At 47.2% G+C, this 13,326-nt stretch overlaps 1 protein-coding gene and 1 non-coding gene across 2 annotated transcripts in view; one reads left to right on the forward strand and one right to left on the reverse strand.

Annotated features, from left to right (window-relative positions):
* The first annotated feature begins 213 nt into the window (after positions 1-213).
* Positions 214-404, forward strand: LOC148513654 (U2 spliceosomal RNA). Its single transcript, XR_015880158.1, has one exon. It is a non-coding gene; the product is annotated as a U2 spliceosomal RNA (small nuclear RNA).
* Positions 405-6,995: 6,591 nt separating this feature from the next.
* The window catches only part of CCHCR1 (coiled-coil alpha-helical rod protein 1), a 58,969-nt gene continuing 52,638 nt past the window's right edge, over positions 6,996-13,326 (reverse strand). The window contains exons 13-18 of the mRNA XM_088481487.1: positions 12,338-12,468; positions 12,034-12,222; positions 9,558-9,659; positions 9,261-9,412; positions 8,166-8,304; positions 6,996-7,526 (exon numbers count right to left, since the gene is read on the reverse strand). Of these exons, the coding sequence (XP_088337613.1) occupies positions 7,441-7,526; positions 8,166-8,304; positions 9,261-9,412; positions 9,558-9,659; positions 12,034-12,222; positions 12,338-12,468 (799 nt within the window). The 3' untranslated portion in view covers positions 6,996-7,440. The remainder of the gene's footprint in view (positions 7,527-8,165; positions 8,305-9,260; positions 9,413-9,557; positions 9,660-12,033; positions 12,223-12,337; positions 12,469-13,326) is intronic.

The raw sequence follows: 13,326 nt of genomic DNA on the forward strand, positions 1-13,326 counted from the left end.
ACGGTGTTGTTTCTCGCCTCCTTGGACTTTGTCTTTGGTGCTTCGAACTCTTCAGTCGTTGCCCTTTGACTCTGCTAACATTTGCTGGCTTACATGGATGACACAGCTTTCCTGCTCCTGGCGAGTGTTTCTCTGGGTGCGTTGTCCTGTCACTCCCGAGGCTGTTCTTTGAATTTGCTTAGGCTACCTTCCTACAGTAGTCCCTCAGTTTCTATAGCTTCTTAGCCTTTAGCTAAGATCCAGTGTAGTATCTGTTCTCATCAGTTTTATATCTGATTTGCCCCCTATCTGGGGGCCGTATATTGAATGGATTTTTCGAACGGGGAGATGGAAGAAGAGCTTGCTCTGTCCACTCCATGCATTGACCTGGGACTGCAGTACTTCCAGGACCGGGTGCCGGCCTTCCAAGTCTTTGTGGTTAGGACTTTGGTTCCCCATGGGACGGAACCCTTTTTGTCCTCTACGTATTTGGGACTGGCCAGATTCCACACGGGAATTGATTTTTTGTCACGCTTCAGCGATGGCAGTCCTTTCTGTTCAGTCGTTTTTCACCGGATTGTGCTTCTCAGGTGGCTCGCTTGAGGTGTGTTGGCTGAGCAGCTTTGTGGAGAGCCTCTATGGTCCTCCGCCCATACTTTATTTCGGTTCAGTTCATTTGACACCTTTTGCTGCTGCGGAAGAGGCTTTTGGCCGAAGGGGTTCTCAGCGAAGCTCCGGCGCATCCCCTCCTGTAATGGGATAGCTTTGGGATGTCCCATTGCCTAAGTTTGTGTCCCCTATAGATGTGTGAAGAAGAAAATGAGACTTATGTCTTACCTGGTTAAGTCCTTTTCTTCGAACTCCATAGTGGCACAGGTCGCCCACCCTGACGCACAGGGCTGGCAGGGTTTTCTTTACTGTTTCCAGTCCTCCTTTTGCGTTTCGGGGTGTTTGACCAGTATATGTAGGTTGGTTTTTCTTCTTCTCTTCCTCGCTCCTGCCTTGGGCTTGTTAACTTAACTAGCCTGCCTTATGCATGGCTATCGCAGTGAGGGAGCGGAGGAGGGGCTGAATGGGGAAAGCCTACCTCCCCCTATCTGAACTAGGTCCCCCAGGGCAATGGCTGCTTCTAATGAAGCGCCCCATTGCCTGTGGTCTAGCGGAGGCACCAGGTGGCCTGGGCGACTGCTGTCAGCACCGCCAGTGATCTCCCACACCGGCGGCGGTAACAGCAACTGCAGGAAGCCGCTCTTACCTTTGAGCACCGTCCGTGGTTCCTTCCCCGACGTCCGGCTACGGGCCCCATAGTGTGCTGGGGGACCAGCTGCCTACTCATAGTAAAAAAATAAAGAGGAGATATGGCAAGAACTTACCTTTATCATCTTCCTTTCTACGAGGTCCTTAGGGTCCACAGGTGACCTTGGGGGTATAGATGATGACGTAGGCATCGGGCACCATGCAGTTCATTTCTTTCCACCAGGATGCGCTGGTCCCCCTCCATACCTCACCTCCCAGCCAGGCGATTACTCAGTTTAGTAGCAAGCCAGAGGCCGGAGGAGAGTACTGTGAGAGAAGGAAGTCTGGAACATACAAGAATCACATTCTCGCTAGGAAAGAGACAGACTGTAGACCAGACAACACCCTAGTTACTGTACAGGGCGCAAGGGCGGGTGCCCTGTGGACCCCAAGTACCTCGTAGAAAGGGAGATAACAAAAGGTAAGTTCTTACCATATCTCCTCTTGTCTACTACGGGTTCCTTAGGGTCCACAGGTGACCTTGGGGATGTCCCAATGCAGTTTCCCTTATGGGTGGGTACGCTCCTGTACAGAAAGGAGGACCCGCCGCCCAAAGGAAGAATCCTAAGAGGCGAAGGTATCAAATGAATAATACCTCACAAAAGGTCTGGACTGAAGACCAGGTGGCCGCCTTACAAAGCTGTATAGCCACCATGCTGAGCTGCCCACGAAGGGCCCACAGACCTCGTAGAATGAGCAGATACAGAAGGCGGAGCTGGAAGGCTCTTCCTAGAGTAACCTCCGAAATAGACAAAGCCATCGTGCCAAAGTCTGCTTTGTGGCAGGCCAACCCCTTTTATGGAACCCAAAAAGGACAGAGAGGGAGTCTGGCTTTTGGCTTTCTGTATGACAGAGTACGGTCCACATAAATTCTGAGGGCTCGCACCACATCCAAAGAGGCCTCACCTGCTGAAAGACCCGGCCCAAGAAAAGCCGGAACCACAATTTCCTCATTAATGTGGAAACTTGTCACCACCTTAGGAAGGAAACCAGGGCGAGTACGAAGTCAAGACTCGAAGGACAACCGCCAAATCCCAAGGCTCCACCGGAGGCACAAAGGGTGGCTGAATCCGCAGCACACCTTGTAAAAAGGTGCGCACATCCTGAGTTGGATGTCTTGTCTGAGCAGTATTGATCACATGGTCTCATATGTCATCATACTCACTTGCTGTGTGAGTCGGACATCCCGCCGGAGTTCCCTGGCTGCACGCTGAACTCCTTCATACAGATAGTCAGGCTTCCCCGCTTGGGGTCCCCACTAGCCTGCATCATTCAATTTCCAGCTCTACCTATGCCGCGGGATTCCCAACAGAGGGTGAGCTTAATATCAGTCATTTTCTAACTGGAACTATCACCGCTATTTCACAGCCAATATTATTCACTTCACCATAGGAACCTAGGATCCGGTTCTTATTTTTGATTCACTAAGCCTAATAGGAGACCTCTGATTTGGAGGGCAAAGGTTCCGGACTCCAGCTTATAGTGATCTTTCTTTTTGGCTCTATATTTATTGTGGTTACATTGTGTTTTTTGCTACTGCATGCTGAATCTGGTTGTTCATTGATGGAATACTCCAATTTTTATATATAGGTATGATTTATATATTTTTATTAAACACCTGAGTTCAGGACTACTTATTTGTTATTTATTGTTGACATCCAAGTGCTGTGTTTATGGACTTTAGGCAGTTTTCCACCTTCCGGTTAGTTGAGTCCTTTAAGGATGCAATGGAAGGCATAGGTAAGGTCGCACTTCCGACTAAGGCCCGTATTCAATTTGAAGCGTTAAGTCCGGATCTGCGTTAAGTTACCGCCGATGACGTCATTATCGCCTGTTTTGGTTTTACCCCGTATTCAATTTGAAAGACTTTCCGCCTATGCAATGTTATAGGTGGTAAAGTATCGCCTATGAATGGCACGCAGAAAAAAGTGCAGAATTGGGGTTTTGGGGTGCAATGTTTCGGGAACCGCTGTGCAGCCTTCAGACAGTCTCCCCAAAGGTAATGTGTCAATTTAAAAAAAAAAAAACCTTAAGGACACCCCAAAAATTGACTTTGAAAAAGGGGGGCGAAAAAAAAATAATGTTGGGGTACAAAGTTAAAAACTAGCGAACTTGACTCCGGGGGGGTCCCCAAGTATGCCTCAGGTGTATTTTTTTGATTGCAGGTGTTTGCGACAGGTGATTTTTCACGATTTTTTCAACTTCACTTTTTCAAATTTAAATATGCTGACCACCATTTTCAAGTACCCCAAATTTGCTGGGATAAGTTATTTTCTGGAAAAAATACTCCTAAATACTATTCTGCATCAGGTATAGAAAAACGCTATTTAGCAGCATTGAGCCCGTTCAAAAACACCAAATACCTTCAAGCAAGCCAAATCGGGGGGTACCATAGTGAACCCCCATGTCAGAGCATCATTTGGGGGGTGATAGGCTGATTTCCCCCAAAATGACAGTACTTTCCGCTTGTTACAGTATCGCCGGGTGCCGTTTACGTGTACTTTGAAATTGAATACGGGGTAAAGCGTGCACGCGCGCTATACTTTAACACCTACAAAACAGGCAAAGTCGGCGTTAAGTTAACACGGCTCGGCTCAAATTGAATACGGCTCTAAGCGTGTTACATGGAAGCCCACTACAGGAGGTGAAACCCATTTCTTGAAGTACTCCTCAGGAAAGGGGTATGCATTGACCAGACGCTTTTGCGGCTGGAACCGCCTCGCCGCAGCCTTCCACGCCTCCTCCAGATGATCCACTAACTGATCTGAGGGAAAATGGCTGTAGAACTTTTAACCCTCTTAAACAAGGGGTTTTTAGATTTAACAACCGGAGGGGCATCTTCCTCCTCAATGACCAACACCTCTTTTACTGCTCGGACCAGGCCCGAAATGTAAACACTGGACTTGTGCTGCTCATCCCTAGGGATAGTTCCGAGTCAGACTCTGGAAGCAGCCCATCATCCTCGGACGACCTGTCATCCTCGTCCACATAGGGATGGTGAGGAGACACAGACGGCCTTTTTGACAGCACCCTAGGGGTTCTAGATAGTGAGTCAGGGTCAGAGCCCGCAGACAGGTTGACCTGAGACCCCTGTGGTACATTAACCACCTGCGGTGCCAACTGGATCTGTGGTATAGGAGCCAGAACCAGCGGATGCTGTGAAGACCCCACTTGGGGGATCACAGGGGGCACAGTCATGCAAACCATAAGCGTCTGCAGTGCCTGAGCAAAGCACGCCCACGGGGGTTCTTGCGCAGCCCCAAAGACCGAAGAGGGACCCAGGTATTATCCTCACCGCTGGACATGGAGAAAGGATAGATATATATATATATACCGAAAGTATGAGAAAGGGCGCTAATGATATACAAAAATTAAATAGTCTCAGTCTATTTTTGGTGATTCAATCTTTTAGTAGAGGAGGATACGAAGATGACCCAGAAATCTTGTTGTCCTCTCTGAAATAGTGTAATTCCACGCTGTAACCTTTGTCTGGAAGAAATTCTTCCGTGGATGACATTTTGCTAAAAATGAACCCTCGCACCAAGGGAAGAACACCCAAAATATAATAAATCAACCATTCATATGGGCATGAGTATATTTATTCCAATATAAAATCTTTTTCTGGTAAAAAAAATTTTTTTATAGGATATTCATCATTACATCAACAATGAAGCACAACTTATTGTTTTACAAATATTTTTTATATATAAAAAAAGGGGTTTCCCCACCTTTATACTCTTTGGTTCACCAATTTTGGGGACCCATAAACAAACGTGCCCAAAAAAACTGTACCCAACGCGTTTCGCCCTAAAAGGGCTTCCTCAGGGGTAGTTTTAACACATAGGCATAACGCCTCACCAAACAGGTAAATGGAAATATTCTGAGATCCAGACTCCAAATATTCTGGAATTCAAGACCTTAAAAGGTCTATACAGAGCAAAAAGGCTAGTTTCTCTGGACAAGATGATACTAATTTTTGATAGTATATCTATGGGACCATATATTCACCAAATAGATACCTGGACCTGTGAATTCAGTCCTGACAATAGCATTGAGCACATATATATATATATGTGTGATTAAATAGGGGTACAGGCAAATATATATATATATATACCTGGACAGCAAATCAGAATTAAATAGAAAAATAGTGTATAGCAATATTTTTAGTAGACAGTAAAGCAGACACATTCAGATGCTAGCAAACAGTCACAAAATGCAGGAGGAAAAACTCTGCACTACCTGGCACTTTAAATCAACCTTAAAGTCATTGAAGATCGAAAGGGGTTAAAAAGTGCTGCAAATCAACTTCAAAACCAAAAAGGGTTAATGAAGGCTGCACCTACACACCAGACCCGGGAATCAAAGTATGTAGGAGGACACAGGACACCAGCCACTCACCGCTGCCTGGGAGCTGAAAATGGCCACCAAACGCTTGTTGGGGGGTGGTGCCTGTGGGAGGAGTCCACTTCAGCATGGCCTGAGAGTGGAGCAAAGGAGCGCTGTGGGGGGAAGGGGCCAGCTGCTGTGCAGGCGTGCCATCTCCCCAGGTCAGGCTGTGAACCGCCGGGGACGCGGGGCCCTTCCTCCACCAGAGCCCGGCGGTTTACTTGTCCCTGGTGGACTAGTGGACACCGGGGTATGGGGGGCCAAGCGCCACTGCTGACCGGCGCCGGGCGTCCCCTACCCGGCGCTAACAGACTGCCCTGCGGCGGTTCCATGGAAACCGCGTGCAGTATTCCTCTAACCTCCCGCCCCCCGCCGCTGCAGCCCTGGGAGCTGGCATGTCCCGCTAGCAGGGACACGCCGCTCCCTGCAGAGACTCACGGCTCTGTGCTGGGGCGCGGATCCGGGGGGGGGGGGTGTAAGAGCGGCGGTCCTGACTTCCGCTGGACTGTCAGGGCCATCCACTCAATTCCGCTGGCTCCAGTCAGCAGAAATGTTCAATCTTCAGGGGCTCTTCTGATAGCCCCCCTGCACCACACTAAACTGAGTAATGCCCTGGCTGGGAGGCGGGGTATGGAGGGGGACCAGTGCATCCTGGGGGAAATAAATTAACTGCATGGTGCCCGATGCCTACGTCATCACCTATACACCCAAGGTCACCTGTGGACCCTAAGGAACCCGTAGTAGAAACATAAGATAAAATAAATTAAAACTTAAGAAAATAAGTATAGACTGCAGAGCAGTCTGCACATGTGCCTTGCTCCTGCAGGGCACCAAACTGAACTGGAGGGAGCGGGGTATAGGGGGGGGGGGGGGGGGAGAGCCGGGGCTGCTGGGAGAAGAAGTTTAACTAGTTGGTGCCCAGACTCCTGCTCCACCCTATACCCGTGGTCTAAGGCTGTGTGCCCTATGGAGTTCAAAGGAAAGGACTTAACTAGGTAAGACATAAAAGTCTCCTTTTTTCCCCCAGAAATTCCAAGCATTGAGTTACACCGGAGAATGTCAACTTCAATATCAGACATGAAAAATTGTATCCCCTGAATGATCTGGGCGTTTTTTGATTGAGTACCTCTGTTTTAGGGTATTACTCCATGCTGTCTGCTTGTCAAGGGAAGAGTCCAGCCCAAGGCACGCAGCTAGGAATGAGGCTTAGCACTCATACACAGAGAACCTAGACATTGTGTAGGCTACATTTTCTGGACCTCAGCCCATGCAGATTAGAGGGAAGTGTAAAAAAAATAATTAAGAAAAAATGGCACATGTGACTCGTGGAATAGGCAAAAGGATGTTTAATAATTCAGTGACAATACATCAATGTTCTGGTCTTACAAAAATAAAAATATTTATCTACATAACCTTATTTACAAAAGGCAACTCCTGTCCATTATAACTCTGTATATAAACACAAACAGTATAGTATTTAAACTACGTGGACCACTGCCTGAGAACAAATTATTGCCACATAGTATGACCCTGCAACCTGATGTTGGGTGTTCCAAATATCACAGCAGGCTTTAAATACGCCAAGTCTCCTGCTGACATTAATAATATAATGACATATTAGTATTCTATAGAATCTGGAGTTTGCTAGTCTGATAACATCAATGTTTCAAAGAGGCAGCAAGCTAGGTATATATCGCTCTGAGACTCTATATCCTACACATCTTCCACTATATAACCACCAGTACAACACACTATACTTGTCACACTGTCTGCCCTCTAGTGTTTGAGCTCCTCTTCCTCCTCATCACTGAGTAACGTGGCTCCGAGGCTTTGCAGATTGGCCAGCATGCTGGAGATAGATTCTACAAATAAAATAAGAATGATCAACAATAAACTATCATTACCAAAGGCGACAAATTGCTGGTTTGTTATCAATATTCACTAAAGAAGATCAGGCACAAAGTAATGTTGTCTGGGCAGCTGTGCGGGTCTCCGAGCTTTGGGAACTTCAGGGGGGTTTATAAGGAGGGAATCAGTATGAATGGCTGGCGGTTCAAATCCCGACGCTGAAAGACCAGCAGGAGTGAAGATCCCGAGAGGGGATTAAGGCAAGTAAAACTAACCCTACACCTCCCCTCCTAGTGCCTAACCCCCCTTAGTGCTTAAGACTAACCCCCCCCCCCTCCCCTAGCGTAACTAACAATCCCGGGGGGGAGCCCCGTACCTAACCCTCCCCCGCCTTCTCCGCGGCTGCCGCACCCGCTGCCCGGCTTACCTTTGTTCGGTATGCCAGGCGTCGGGCTCCCGATGTAGGGATAATGATAGGCGTCGGGATTTCGACACCTATCATTAGACCCTTGCCGGGAATTGACAGTCGGAAAACCGGCGGTCGGCATTTCGACCGTCGGCTTCCTGACTGCATCCCATAAGGAGGCCTTGCCTCTGTTTAAATCTACTCACCAAAAAAAAAATATAAAAAAATAAAAAAAACCCTAGTTTACCTTTAAGCCCAGGAGTGCAACCAGATCCCGCGGCGTCACCAGGTCTGTGTCCCGTCTCAGAGTTGGCGTTTGCCGGCTGGACGGCAGCAACCCGGTTCTTCTGGTATGTGACCAATAGTCCCTCCTGCCGGAGTGTGGCCTAGAAGTGTAGAGGTCTCAGATTTGTATAGTATTAAATCTAAAGCTAATTTACGTCTATGGAACACGCTAGCACTTTACAATATACAGATGTGTCCTCATACATCTAGCCTTGTTGCGCGTTAACCAGCCCTTCTAATTGCGCTATGCCGTGGCGTGACTAGGTAGCGCCGAGCGTCTTTTTGTGCGACGTTTAACTTTCAAATGCGTCTTATTCACACCGTGAATAGCTAGCAGAAGCCGCTTCTGCTGATTAAAATGATATACAGCATGCCTATGATCTCTGGACGTCTGCGGGTGTATCTGCATGCGAAATGCTACGTTACAGTGTTACAGTCGCTGACACTGTAACATAGCATTTCACATGTCAGATACACCCATAGATACACAGAGAACATAGGCATGCTGTGTATCATTTTAATCAGTAGAAGCTGCCTGTGCTAGCTATTCACATCACTGTGTGAATAAGACGCATTTGAAGGTAAAAAGTCGCACAAAAAGACGCTCAGCGCTACTGAGCCACATGGAGCTCCCGTGTTGTGTGGCGTGACTTGTAACGCATGGAGGATAGATGTGGACACATCTGTAAGATGGAAAAGGAGGATACAGTCCGAGGCGTGATATCAACGCAGGTAATGTAGTGGGGTGGCTGTGATTTCTAGGAAAGGGAAAATTAAACTAAGCGGAAGCTGGGCGAGTAGTATACAATGATTATCAGCATTAAATCTGAACAGACTGTATATGCTGTATCAACATTTCACCAAGCAGCTTAATGATAACTAGAATAAATGAGAAATAATTATCTGGATACATTTATATTTAGATGCAAGCTGTCATAGTATTATATTATGTTCTCAGAATAAATTATTACATTTTAATTAAAGTGAGATCGAGAAATGATGGCGCTGGTGTAGCTGTTTGCAGGATACGGAAATCGTGTTTAACCAACAGACTCACAATCATAAGGTTTTTGTCCCTGTCTGCCTCCCGTAGCTGCAGGCTCAGCTGCTCTTCTCGCAAACGAGAGGCATCTTCTAGCGTGCGCATGGTTTCCTGGCTCCGTGTCTTCTCTCGCTGCACCTGGCGCTCAGTCTGCCGAAGGGCCACAACTGAGTGGGGATAATGTGGTGAGCACAGTGATTACCACCTAAGAGTCAACTTTGGTTATCACAGCAGAATGCACGGCTTATTTATGTACATGGTGCAAGCCATGACAGTACATTGTGTATAGTATATGCCGTGTGGCAGAATTACCCGCTTTAGTGTGTTCTCTTCTTGCCTCATGAAGATGCTTCTCCATCTGAGCCAGGCGCTGAGTTGTCTTCTCCTCCACGTCACTCACTTTACTTTGCAACTCTGAAAAAACAACACAAAACTGGAACCCGTGCTATTCCTGTACTGTTATTACATATAGATGGGCAATATACAGCTGTCGTATTCACTCTAGGATTTATTTGGGCAGGGTGCTGACCACTGAGGAGCACACATTTTGAGGGCAAAAATTATTGGATGTATTATTAAAACTGATGTAGACAGTTATATATACACACACATCAGTAATATTACATTCATACAATCAATGTTACATTATATGTACTGTAATATGTCTCCAATTCACATTATACCACACAATGCCCAAAATTGACATGCCACACAATATTGCACCCACATTACCCCACACAGTAGTGCCCCTTATTCACATTACACCGCACAGTAATGCCCACAATTCACATTATGCCACAGTAGTGCCCCTTATTCACATTATGCTACAGTAGTGCCCCTTATTCACATTAATCCACACTGTGGTTCCCCTTATTCACATTATGCCACACAGTAGTGCATCTTACTCACATTATGTCACACAGTAGTGCCCCTTACTCACATTATGCCCTAGTAGTACCCCTTACTCACATTATGCCCCACAGTAGTGCCCCTTATTCACATTATACCACAGCAATGCCCCTTACACTTTATGCTCCACAGTAGTGCCCCTTATTCACATTATTAAAGAGCCCATTGGCCGGTAGCAACAAGTATAAATATGAGAGAGACCAGTACGTACACGTGGTCTCTGAGGAGTGTGTATAGGGGTACTGGGTGTGTGATTAGAGCATCTGGGCATTAGTGTTCATGTACAGGGATCTACTCAAGTGACTCCCTGTGTACTGGCTTCACTACGGCCAGGCTAACTACATAGGTGAGGACCCAGCACAAGAACAGTTTAATCTGAGCAGCAACCACTGATGTCCACTGCCTCAGAGTCTTCCAGTGACAGCTTGTCACCTACTACAATGAAAGCTTTTGTCCGGATGCTAGTGGGGCGTTCAATTAAGGGAGGGCCCATTTCTTTATTTACAAAATGGGCAGGGCGCGGCACCCTGCTGAAAAAAAGGCTAGCGTGAACACTAAGCTGTACTTAAGACTTTCGTGCTATCCTGTCCTGTGTGCATACAGGGCCTGATTCAGCAAGGATTGCTATTGCGATTACGCACGCAGACGGCTGATTGTTGCGTACTGCGCATGCATCACAGTGCGCAAAAGGCGCCACTGCGATCACACAGACACATCACAGAATGACTGATAAGTACAGACCGTTCGGTGCTGTTGGGGGGGGGGGTCAGGGACTAACGCAGGAATGTCAGTGCGTTTGAAAACAGTTACAGGGGAGTACATAAAATAGCCACTGCAATGGCATACGCAGTTTGAGCTTTCACTGCGTGCGATGAGATTAGCAGATTCTGAGCATGGTCAGACCTGTTGTAATTGTGTGTGAGGCGCCGATGGTACGCAATGTTACTGATTGTTTCGTAGACTTGCAAGGTATTACGGATGTCAGTAAGGAGGAGTGGGCGTCCTTATATTGTGCTGCGACGGCATTGCGATTGCAAATGTTAGCATATTTTCGCTGTGGTTCAGCGTGCGTAATCGCAGCTGCGATCCGTAATGAATCAGGCCCACATAGCGGAGACCAAACCTAATACCTTACACATAGTTGACTTCACATGGCAGTGTGCAATGGAAGCTCCTCTACTATTCCTGTACAGGCCTTACACATAGCTGACACCTCACTGCCAGCCTGTACTGGAAACTTCTCTGCTATTCCTGTACATACCTTACATACAGCCGACTCCACTTCACCAGTCTATATTGGCCATGCATGGACATACTGGTGTGTACAGACTGGTAGCTGGCATCACACTACAAGGATGTACTGGAGGCCCCTCACCTAACATAGCTGACATCACACTCTCTCTAAGGCCTATCTGTATTTTCTTGTACTGGCCTAATGGATAGCTTTCCCTATACCATCAACATGTACGATAGGACATTCTCCTATTGCTGTACTTACATTCACCGATGCCGTACCAACAGTCTTTACCGAAAACTTCACTCCTATTCCTGAACAGTTATTGCACATGGCCCACACCGCAGGCCTCAAAACCAGAGACCTCAGTAATGCAGCTATACCTGGGCTACACACAGCACACAACACATGCCTGTACATGGAGCCTCTCTGCTATTACTTTACATAAGCATAGCTGACCCACTAACATGGACCTGCACTTACAAATTAATCTGCTAACGATGACATACCTCAGAAGCGGTTACAAGTTTACAGTGATAATAGCTTACGCTCTTCTAGCCCTGAAATCTGTGCATGGAAGAGATCGCTTATTACTAAACTATTTATGGGTAGCGTGTCTTACATAAGGCTTCTCTGTATTAGTACCTCTCTCATAGTCCCCCTTCTGGCCATTCAGTTGCTCTTTCAGCTGTGTGGTGGTCTCACAGGCCTCCTGCAATCTCTGCTCTAGCTCTGCCACCTGTTCTCTCTGGACTCTCTCCCTCTCCTCTGTCTCGTGGAGAGAATGGCGCAGAAGAGACTTGGTTTGATGACATTCCTCTATTTCTGCTTCCACTAAACAGAGGGACAGAGTGTGAGTATCAGACATGGACGGACCGACGGATAGAACAAAGCGTGGAATCAGCACCTGGAGGGATTAGAAAGTTCTATACACCAATGTCTTACTTACATCTTTCTCTGGTCTCTGTCACTTTTCCCTCAATAATTAGAACGCCGCGCTTCAGCTCTGCACTCAGACGGTCTCTCTCCTCATTTAGGAGCTTTATCTCAGACTCCAGATCCTCATATGATGGACGGCAGCTGTGGGGGAACGTACGAGTTTAAAGGTTCATGTAAGCTGCACTCTGAGCGGTGTAAGACTAGGAAGCCAGTGTTTGCACTTCATACAGCATGCAGGTGTAAGTAGAGGGTCAATGGGTTCCTGAGGGACCTAAGTGTTGGGTACAGATAGCGCTGGTCTGACACCACTTTAGCCACTGTCACAGAGCACATACAGATGTGCCCTTTTTTTACGTTTTCATCAGTCACGCCTAAAACCCCCTCGCACGCCAGGTCCCGCACGTGTGTCTCTTTAGTTGAAAATGTGCATCTTATTAGCATAATTCAAACACATAGCAGAAACAAAAGAGGACATATGTCTTACCTAGTTAAGTCCTGTTCTGAGAACTCCATAGGGGACACAGTCTTAGACTATGGTTATAGGAAGGAGCAGGAGAAGTCTGAGCACCAACTAATTAAGCTTCTTCTCCAAGCAGCCCCGGCTCCCTCCCCCCCTATACCCCGCCCCCAGCCTCAGGCAGGCCAGTTAAGTTAGCAAGCCCAAGGCAAGAGCGAGGAAGAGAAGGAGGAAGACTGACCTACACACTGGTCCAAACACCCAAAAATGTTAAAGGAGGACAGGAAGTAGAGTAAAAAAAACCCTGCCAGCCCGGTACGTCAGGGTAGGCAGCCTCTGACCCCTATGGAGTTCGAAGAAAAGGACTGTAACCAGGTAAGACATAAGTCCTCTTAACTTCTTCAAGTTCCATAGGGGACACGGGCAGAGACCATGGGATGTCCCAAAGCTATCCCCATTACGGGAGGGGATGTGCCGGAGCTGCACTGAGGACCTCTTCGGCTAAAAACTGCATCTGCGGTAGTGAAGGTGTCAAATTAACA

This window comes from Taudactylus pleione, unplaced genomic scaffold (genome assembly GCF_031769625.1).
Source record: "Taudactylus pleione unplaced genomic scaffold, aTauple2 ptg000274l, whole genome shotgun sequence".
NCBI classification, from domain to species: domain Eukaryota; kingdom Metazoa; phylum Chordata; class Amphibia; order Anura; family Myobatrachidae; genus Taudactylus; species Taudactylus pleione.